This window comes from Gossypium arboreum, chromosome 12 (genome assembly GCF_025698485.1).
Source record: "Gossypium arboreum isolate Shixiya-1 chromosome 12, ASM2569848v2, whole genome shotgun sequence".
Taxonomy (NCBI): Eukaryota; Viridiplantae; Streptophyta; class Magnoliopsida; order Malvales; family Malvaceae; genus Gossypium; species Gossypium arboreum.
The window spans coordinates 13,995,069-14,005,688 of NC_069081.1; the positions used below are offsets into that span (position 1 = coordinate 13,995,069).

Sequence of the window (10,620 nt, forward strand, 5' to 3'; positions counted from 1 at the left end):
CAAGTTTGAAAGATAACAAACCATCGCTCCCCATAGCCTTTGGTTCTCCCACATCCAGTAGGTCATCCTAACGCTAACGAACCTTCTTAAGTGCTCATCTACCGCCTACTACCATTCATTTGATAATATAAGGTTTTGATTCTTCATTATAATTTAATGAATGGATTGAATTTTATAATGAGTTGAAGTTACATGCTAAAACAATTAAAAAAACTAAATACTATTCTTTTATTTCCTTTTTTTCTTAATTCAATTGTTTATGAATACCAACTAAAATTTATTTAATTATTATTTTAACCTTTTGCAATTCAATACATTATTATTTTTATGTCAAAAGAAACAAAAACCATTCAGTAAATCTCTCTAGTGACATGATTAGCATATACTTATATGGTACTATTAAAATAATAGAACAAAAGAGAATTGGATGATTTTAGCATATAGTTGGAACTAATCAAAGAGTTTTTTAATAAAAAAACCCAATGAATTATAATTACCTTAAGCTAATTTTTTGACTTTGAAGAAACCACTAATAGCATGTTGCCAAAGCAGAGATGATTTATTCAACCTTGTTATGATTGATCAAGATTTTTGATGGAAGTGGGATCTTATATCACCAAGAAATAATAAAGGCAAAATTTCATAGAGAAAAATATCTCCTCCTTTGCCTTTACAATTTAACCACAAACTGTTTCTAAACCTTTTCATAATTCATAATTCTGCCCAGCTGTAAGGACAGCTAAGATATACCCCAAAATGTATTCATAAAGAAAAGCAAAAAGAAAAAGCCCATTTAAAGATTCTCTAGATTACTTCTTGTAAATTAAAATTTTATTATTATTAAATTTTTAATACTCAATTAGTTTACCGATGACTCGTCACTTAAATTTATTTATTTTTTAACTATGATGTTGTTGAAAAAGCTTTATAATTTTTTTAGATGGTTAGTTTTCTATAAATCGAGTCGAGTCATTAATAAATCAATTAGGTATAATATATTTTATCTAAATTATGAATAAATTAACAACAAATTATGATTGGAATACATTTTTATGTTGAAGCAATTTTTAGAAAAAGAACAACTCCAAGTAAAATTTGATCCAGCAAAGTATTTATTAGTAAATCTGAGATATCCGTTAAATGATGAAAAAGCTGGTCAGATTGTTTTTTTGGAAGCTCCACCTTTTCCATAAGTCACCAAATAGTAAATTCCTTTGTGTTTGTTTGAATCTTTGGTAGCTGTGAACCATGATATTTGAGTTTGAAAGCAGGAGAAAAGGAGTAGTGCCCAAAAAAGAATACATATGTATTCCATTTCTGAATCAAAATGATTTGCATATTAATGTGTGTATTTAACATTAAGATGACCTAAATTTTACAATCTGGAATTTTGTCCTACTTTTTCTTTGTTGTTGTTGTTGGAACTTGAATTGGGAAATTTAAATACTAGAATAAAAACGAGAGTACAAGAAAAATAGTGATGGCAAAACCGGATCGGATAAGGGAAAACGGTCGGATTTTGATGGAGTCTCCGGTGGCCAAATTTGCTAGCCATTGACTTGCCAGTGCAGATGCCTGCATGGGATCCGAATCCGGGTCCGACCCTGTTGCCTTTGCAGCAGCAGGATCCTTTGAAGATTTCAAACTGCATCAAAATTAATACTACATTAAATATGTATGGCACTATCAATCTTTTTCCAAGTGTCAAAACTTATATGACATCATGAATTTAATGAACCAATTTTGGAAAATTACCTTGGAACATTGGGACAGAAAGTAATTGCATAATCAGCCCCACTGCAAGTGAAAGTGCTAGTGGCATCATCGAAGGCATAGCTATAGGATTTGGGGCAAGCCGACTTGAACACTTGCGAATACATGGATGGTTTACAAGCGGTTGGACTATTGTAGGCTCCGCTACAGCAGTACTCTGGTTTGCCGAAGGCATCGCAGGCACTCTTGCAGGCGGCACCGCCATCAATTTTCAGTTCAGACGGGCACTTTTTGTTCAAATCCGTCAAGCAACCGGTGGTGGCACACTCTCCTGACCCTCCACTTCCTTCCACAATCATGGGCAAATTGTAACCATCAACCAGGCTCACGTCATAGAAATCTTGTGATCCTGAACCGAGTGTAAACTCGGCTAAGGTGGCCGGTGGGATGGCTCCAGCTCCGTTGCATTCCATTTCGCCAGAGCCACAGTCCCCTGTAGCGCATGAGCCGTGGCCAGAGTCATCGAAATTGCATCCTGTTCTGCCCCAGAAGCGACCTGCCCAACCTGTAGGAGCTTGGAAAGAACGAGAGCTGCCTTTTGTGAGTTCAAAGCCTGTACTTTCAAGTTTTGGACTTCCTGGATTAGCTAGAATTCCAGGCCATACTGTGTAATCGCATTTGTTGATGAATGTAAAGGTGGCTGCCGTAACACCTGCAGGTAAAAAAACAGAGGAAAACAGAGCTTCAGTTTGGTTTGCCCATAGAAAGAAAATAAATCAAAGCTTACAAAAATGTGAACCAAGACCCATTTCTTAAAAAAAAATATATTCTCATTACCATCAAGAAACACAAGGAGAATGATGCTGAAGAAGGTGATAATAGAATGCTGATGACCGGAGAACAGAGCCATGGGGAATATATTCTTTGTTCTTATAGTTGAATGGTTGTTTCTATTCTGAAGTTTCTGTCTTCACTTATTTATCTAAAACGGAACTTTGTGAATGGAAATCAAAAAGGGAATTTTGATTAAGCAAAGCTAATGTCTATAAGAAGAAAAATAATGGAGAAGATGGTTGAGACTACCACCCATAAAACTCTATAGTAATTCTATATTCGTTCGAGCCTTCCCTCATGAACGAAAATAGTGGATGGAAGAAGGCTGAGTGGTGGTGGGGGGGGATCTAATTATCTGCACTTCTTCCTTATTTATAGGGAGCCAAAGACAGTGATGGACACTGCCAAAAAAACCGCCTCGTTGTTATTTGTTTGCTTCTTTGGCCCCTCGTCTTACCTACTAATTAGGCCTTCCTTTTTTTAAAAAAATATACAATTTTATTAATGGGAGTATAATTCTGGTTGTATAATAAAGTTTTTCATAAAGGTAATAATCAAATTCTTTATAAATACTACTTTTTTTTTTCTTTTGTGTATGCAAAAATTAGAACCCCCACTACCCACTTTGTGAGGCTTCGATGGCCACATTCAGTCATTCACCCACCACTCCTCTATTATTCATGTATCAAAGTTCTTACTTTTACAATAACATTATTATTTACGGAATCATTCAGGAAAATCTCAGAGCTAATCTTATAAACTAATATGTCAAAAACATGTTCAAGATGATCCTATGTGATCCCTCAATGAGCTGAAAAAGAATCTTTTAAAGCAATTTTTGTATATATATTTGAGATTGTTGGAGCTTAAATTCAGATTTATAAAACAAAAGTATAATGTTTTAATGATTCTTGACCCTGTTTTCCCCTGCTGTCAGTTATACTCTTCTTTCATCATCATCTGAACTTATGATTTCCCCAATTATTGGGAACCTCTCCAAGCACGCTGCATACCACGACCAACCAGTTTTTCTTTTCTTTGCCTTGGGAAGGCAGCCGATGTTTTTATTTTCTTCGAGATCCTTTTTAAGGTTTTGTCATCCAAAAGTTTATCTAAGTTGTTAAAGTTGGCCTGCATGCAGCACTAGAAGCAGCCAAGGAAGAGACCATGCAGCATAACTCATGTGGATGAAGTGCATGTAACTCGTAAAAGGTCAAGCTGCTGTATGTTACCCAAATGAAATAGAGCAATATACAAATGTACCGTATGTTATCCGAATGAAATACATTTTTGTAGCAAGTGACTTGTATTTGATTTGACAGTTACTTTTTGAAGGACAAAGTTAATCAGTACTTAGTAGATTTAGACAGGTCCTACGTTATCATTCAACCATTTTTTAGCATGTTCTTTTTAATCAAATTTATTGCTCTTTCAATGTAATAGTTTAATATATGTACATTGTTTAGCTGAAAAAATTATGAATGAGAGAAGTAAACTTTAGTTTTCTTCTTCAACATCCTTTCTGCTTCTGTTTTAGTTGTTTTTCTCTTGCAACTCTCAAGTCCTTGAATCTTAAACTTCTTTCATTTTTTATTTGAATAAATTGCTACTAAAACTTCAACACAAGTGACAATACTTTGAGAAACAAACTCTTAAAAGACTTACTGTTGCCTTACTACTTTAAGAGGACGATACCAACTTATGGACCAACACCGTTAAACGCGATCCGTCGGTGAGTCATGACAGAATTGCTTTGGAAAGAGGAGGCAAATCACATGGTGTTTAGGTGGTTGCTATGACCATATAACAAAGTTGTTTATTCTAGCAATCAATTTTCTCTCATGGGTCCCTTTGAACAGTAACCCCCTAATCATAGGAAAAATTTACATCCAGCATGAATATATGATAGCTTCTTTCCGAAGCATGTCAGGATCCAAAATTTTTCTTCTTGGCATGAAGTGCACTTGTCTCACAGGTCTCGTGCATGAAACTGGAACATCTTTATAGTTAAGGGGAAAAAAGAAAAAGTGCAGTGTCAGAGTCCAACAATTGGACATGGACAAATCTCTGACTGGCAATACCGACCTACAACTGTCCTAAGGTTATTGCAAGTTCGTGGTGGTGAATCACATGCATGTTCCACACTTCTTGCTGCAACTTCCATCCAAGTTCGTTTTTTGTTTAATTTTAACAGAGCTTTATGGGATGCTTAACTTTTATCAGTAGGGCTGCTTTTTTCTACCTTTTCAAGTGACCTAAAAACTGCTTCATATCAACTACAAAGCCCCCCTTTCGTGCCCCATAGTAACCTGATTGTGCAGAGTTCTTCGAATTGTGGGTGAACAGTGGATGTCTCCAGAAACCCTTTTGCCATTTATCTTTATTTTGTATGTGAGTATGACCACAACGGGAGATCAAGTGTCTGAATTTGATAATTTTGTTCTTTTAGAACTTAACAATTTTCTCCATCTACTTCTTGAATTGGATTTCATTGACATGCTATGACTTACTACTCTATTGTTATTAGATATTTTAAAATTTTTATAAATTATAAATTATTTAAAATTCTTCAAGTGATGACATGACATAAATTTAAAGTATCACGTTATTACACTTTAACAAAATTTAAATTTAGGGATCAAAATTGAAAATTTTATCAAGTTCCAGAATAATATGGACAAAAAAGTTTAAAACCAATGTGAGCAAAAGTTGCCATGAACTGAATATTCTTTTATCCCTTGTATATAATAGACATAAGGTTAAAACCTAATTTAACCCCTAAAATTATATCTAATTATCAGTTTGGTACCTAAATTTTCAAATCATTATACACATTATTCCAACCATTAATGTAATTACAAAAAGCTCAGCACGTCGCATATTTTTTTTTGTGAAATAAATTAAAAATGGGAAATTATAAAGAGAAAAATTCAGAGAAAATCTCAATTTTTTAAAAAGAAAAAACTATAGAATTTTTAAAATTATAAAAATATAATTTTATTTTTAAAAAACATAAAATTCAAAAAAGAGCGAAAAGGAAAAAAAATCAGAAAAAAACTGAAAGAATGTAGATATAGAAATTTATATAGTAGTTTCATTAACCTTGAATGTTTTCCAATCTTTTCTTGAAATTTTGCTTCTTTTATTTTTCCCCTTTTTAATATAATAATAAGATAAGTTAAATATAATATAATAATAACCATAAAGGTAAATATGAGCTCTTGACAACTCAACAAATAGAGTTTCAATCCAATCCAATATCTACAATTTAAGAGATTGACCGGGATAATTCGATCTAATCCAATCACTAATATATGATTCCCCAAGTGATCTGATCTTCTATAATGGGTTTGATATCATCTATATGTTCACCATAGCCCATATAAGTTGTCAATAAATTGCCAACACCTTAAATATGAAAATTGTTTTCTCAAAATTTTGGTGGTTAAAAATAAATACTTCTTTTGACATCAAATTTCCAATTTCATATTTTTCAACAAATATATCATATCTTGAGAATAAAGTATTTTCAGTCGGAAGAGATGATTTTCTAAAAACACATTCCCTTATTAAAATTTCTAGATCCAATAAATTTCCATACAAGATATGTTGTTAACATGGTAACCAACAGGTAAGAACAATTAAAGTTACACGGTCAATAAACTAGTCACTAAGCAGACTATGTTAATGAATAATTAATGATCATGCAATAAACATTTCGAATATTCAAGATTAAGTATTGACTTAATGATAAATTTAGTTTTTAACATTTATATATATATATATTTTTTTTAATTTGACTCTTATAGTTTTTTAACTGAAATTGATTATCAAACTTTTAAAAGAGTTAAATTTGACTACCAATTTTTAGAAAGAGTCAAATTGCTTATTTTAACGAAAATATTGATTAAAATATTAATTTTTAAACATGCGTGGTAGCTTGCATGGCAATCCACGTATACTTTATGATACTTATTTTTAAAATTTTTACAATATATATATTTTATTTATTTTATAATTTTTAAATTATTTGTTGAAGTGAATTATATAAAAATGATGCCATATCGGCATGAAGTATCGTAGACTATCATATGGATTGTCAAGCTAACATCGTTAAAAATTTAATAATTTAATTAGCATTAAGAAACAATTTTACTCTTTAATTTTGAATGGTTAAAATCAAATTTAATTAAAGAAAAATAAAACTAATTTAACAAAAAATACAAATGTTAAAAATTAAATTTACAGTAATATCCCCGTACAATTTTCTTTCTCTCTAACACCTCCAACTGCAAAATTTCATATTTTCCAAGTCTCTTTTACCTTCCTCGAAAGATACCTCTAGGCTAGATCCATCACTGGCAAATCATCAACAATCTAGATTATATATATATATATATATATATATATATATATTTATATTTTTTGTATTTGAAATAACTCTTAACCGAGATTTTCTAATTTAATAGCCTCCAAAACGTGATGAATGTCTACCCAACCACTAGTAAAGTGGAAAGTGGATGATGCACACTTGAGAAAGACACCAGTATTTTGTATAACGAGTTGTGTTTTACTAACAAAATTAAACCACCAAACTCCAATCAAATCTAAAGTAAATAATATCCTGGGTCAATTTTGCTTCTTTTTATCAAAGTTTTCTGATGTAATCATGACTATCTGTTCCAAAACCTGGATTTTTGTTCTCAGATTACGCTAACTCTATGCATTCTCGTACCAAAAATACACATCACTGAATTGTTACCTGCTATAAAAGTAAATGATAGTTCTTAATGATAAAACTTATCAAACAACCATATAAGCAGACTAGGGATTTATTTGCTGACTGCTATCAACATCAAGGAACCTCCATGGATGTGCGGTATGTCGTGTAGATAAGAGTTTTTTAACCTTCTCTTTTTTACTTTTTCTCTTTTTCTTTTTTAATTTCTTCATTTCATACTTGTTTAATTATGTTTTCATCGTCATGATTTTCCACTATGATTGGTTTTCATGATTAAAATAAATAAACAAACACCCATTCTTTATGAAAAAGCTTTGCTCGAATCTTTGCCTCTTAAGCTTTCTTATTCTTTAAACTCATTGGTTACTTTTTCTCTATACAAAGAATATTGTATCATACGAGTAATGTGAAAAGCAAAAAGGATGCTTTCACATGACGATTAGTGTATCCTCGGATTACTTCTTGATTGTGGCTTCAATCAAAACGCTTATGATTATCCAACAGATATAATAATTAATAAATTGCTGAGCAAAGAAATTCCCAAGATAAACGAAGAAGGTAGTGTAATATGGCCTTTTGTTTTGGCATTATCAAGATATGGTTTGGCTGAGTCTCAAAGGTAGTGTGTTTGCCGTTTCAAGATTGACTATTCCATTCCTGGCAGATTTCCTTTCGAGGATCAGATCACTACATTTCTTAAAAAAAAATTATTTGAGGTTTTATTATTATTGCAACAATTTAGAGGATGTAAATTTAAATGTTTTTAAATAGGTAAATTTTTTCATATAATTTACCAACAAGCACTACAGGAAAATTGGGCTTTAGCGGCGTTTTATGTTAAAACGCCGCAAATATTTTACATTAGTGGCATTTTCAATAAAACGCCGCTAAAAACAGAGCAATAGCGGCGTTTTTGATCCAAACGCCGCTAAAACTGAGCAATAGCGGCGTTTTTGGCCAAAACGCCGCTATAGGTCGAGGTTTTAGCGGCGCTTTTGAAAAAACGCCGCAAAAAAGTAATTTAGTTTATGGGTTATGGTTTAGTGATTAGGGCCTAGAGTTTAGGATTTGGGATTTGGGGTTTGGAATTTAGAGATAAATATGGTAAACTACTTAACTTGTGTATCTTGGATTTTTTTTATAATATAAATCTAAATAAGATAAATATAAATTATTATTTTAAAAATAGGTATATATATATGTTTTAGGGCTATTAGGGATTAGAGGTTATGATTAATGATAAAAAATTAATTTATTTTAGAGTTTTGGTAAGCATTAAGATTCTATTTGAATTACTTTTGTCCCTTGTTATATATATATATATTAAACTTCTAATATATATTAAGATTATAATATATATTTAGGGTGTAAGTTTAGGTTAAGGGTTTAAGGAAATGATGATACTATTAGCTAGCTAGAAATTAATGAAGAACATTTGGATTTTACTAAGATTCAAGCTATTTTGTATATACTCATATTATTTAATATAAGAATATAAACATATATATATATATATATATATATGTGTGTGTTTTAATTTGTACTACACTAACATTGGCCACACGAATTCCAAAAAATATGTCTCGATTATGGTTTAGGGTTACAGCTTTTAAAGTACACTTTATAGTTTGGGCTTTATGGTACTTTAGGAGTTATGGTTGGTTTAGTGGTTACCGAATGGTTTTGGGGTTTAACGTTTGGGGTTAGGGGTTTTGTGTTTATGGTCCAAGGTTTAAGGTTTAGAGTCTGAAGTTTAGGGTTTTAAATTTAGAGTATAATTTTGGATTTTAATGTAGAAGATAAATGTATATAAGATAAATATATATAAATTATTATTTTAAAAATATATAAATATATATATGAAAAGTGGTTTAGTGTGCAATTGTGTACGTGAACTGTAATTTGATCTAGATCTTGTAAAATATTTACACGTTATTGATATAATAAATAGCATCATGTTTTTATTTAATTAATTTATATGCATACATAATATGTATTTTAAAATGTGTATTAAATCAAAATTAAAATTTTAACTATAGTTAGGGTTTAGAGTGTAAGTTTATAGTTTGAGGTTTGAATTAGTTTAAGGTACTATATTATATTATTATTGAAGACTGAACCAATATTTAGAATTTTATGATATTCTTGCGAATTTGTACTAAACCTAATATATTGAAGATTGAAATAATATATATTTTGTACATCACAGTAACATTATTTAGATATAATTTAAAAGAAATTCTAAATATATATAGTTTTAAATTTTGAAAATTTTTTATAAAATATTCACGTATTAGCGGCGTTTATACATAAAACGCCGCAAAAGATAGGAAATAGCGGCGTTTTTTTAGAAAACGCCATAAAACTTCAATATACATTAGAGTAAAACGGCGTCGTTTCCTCTGAATAGTAGCGGCTTTAGCGGCGTTTCTAATATAAATGCCACAACTCGTATTAGAACGGCGTCGTTTTGTAGTGTAGATAAAAGGGCGTTAGTGGCGCTTTACTGAAAATGCCGCAAAAGGGCTCATTACCGGCGCGTTTCTGAAAACGCCACAAAATTTCCTTATTTGAAACGGCGTCGTTTTTTCTCTCCTGTGGTTTATGCCCTTTATCCGAAATCAGTTTCGATTTTTGCTAAGTAATTTTCCCCCATTTCGTCTCTTCCTTCCCTAAATCCCTAAAACAGAAAACCCCTCTTTCTTTTTCCCCTAATCATCCCCTAATTCCCCAAACCCGAAATCCCTAACATTTTTCCCAAGTCCCTTTTTTTTCCCTTAATCTGTTCCCCCATCCCCAAAATCCCAGCTTCTATATTCTACTGTTTACAGGTATACCTATTCATTTCCTCCCAACGGATTCTTTGGGTGTCTAGTTGCGAACCAATAAATGAAGCGTTTGAAGCTCTTTCATATCCGATTGGTGAAAGACAGGATGGTGCCATAGCAAAGCGAAGGTCAAACCCAATCAAACTTCAGTTTGGGGAAATTGTTTTAGAGAGGAAGTCATAAAAGAGCTCCTTCAGAGGTATTGCATGAAAATCACTGGAGCAATTCTGTAAAAAGGAAGCAAGATACGCTGTTTGTGGCATTAGAGCAATCTGGGTCACTCCCTCCAACAGAGAAAAGGCATTGCCACTCAATTGTTGGAAGCAATGAGGTAAATCCTTGACCATTTTAGTTAACTCAAACTGTTGTTTCAAAATGGCTTTGGTTTTTGGTGATGTTTGAGTGTCTTACACAAGATATCTTGACTCATTTTGAATGCCTGCTCATTTTAGCCTTGTACTTATTTCATTGACAATATATATCACAATGAGAATCGGTTAAAGC

The 10,620-nt window shown here is 31.8% G+C and overlaps 1 protein-coding gene across 1 annotated transcript; it reads right to left on the reverse strand.

Moving 5' to 3' along the window:
- Positions 1–1,314: 1,314 nt before the first annotated feature.
- On the reverse strand, positions 1,315–2,954 carry LOC108477380 (thaumatin-like protein 1). The gene is made up of 3 exons (XM_017779905.2): positions 2,551–2,954; positions 1,756–2,425; positions 1,315–1,645 (listed from the first exon to the last, which is right to left on the reverse strand). The coding sequence occupies exons 1-3, from the start codon at positions 2,621–2,623 to the stop codon at positions 1,447–1,449; spliced, it is 942 nt and encodes a 313-aa protein (XP_017635394.1). The 5' UTR covers positions 2,624–2,954; the 3' UTR covers positions 1,315–1,446.
- Between the last annotated feature and the right edge of the window lie 7,666 nt (positions 2,955–10,620).

Bases quoted from the DNA above. Each gene is read 5' to 3' on its own strand.
- LOC108477380 (XM_017779905.2), bottom strand. From the start codon at position 2,623: ATGGCTCTGTTCTCCGGTCATCAGCATTCTATTATCACCTTCTTCAGC. The intron at 2,426-2,550 runs GTAATGAGAATA...TTTTACCTGCAG, and splicing joins TCTCCTTGTGTTTCTTGATG to GTGTTACGGCAGCCACCTTT. The intron at 1,646-1,755 runs GTAATTTTCCAA...ATTTTGATGCAG, and splicing joins TTCTGTCCCAATGTTCCAAG to TTTGAAATCTTCAAAGGATC.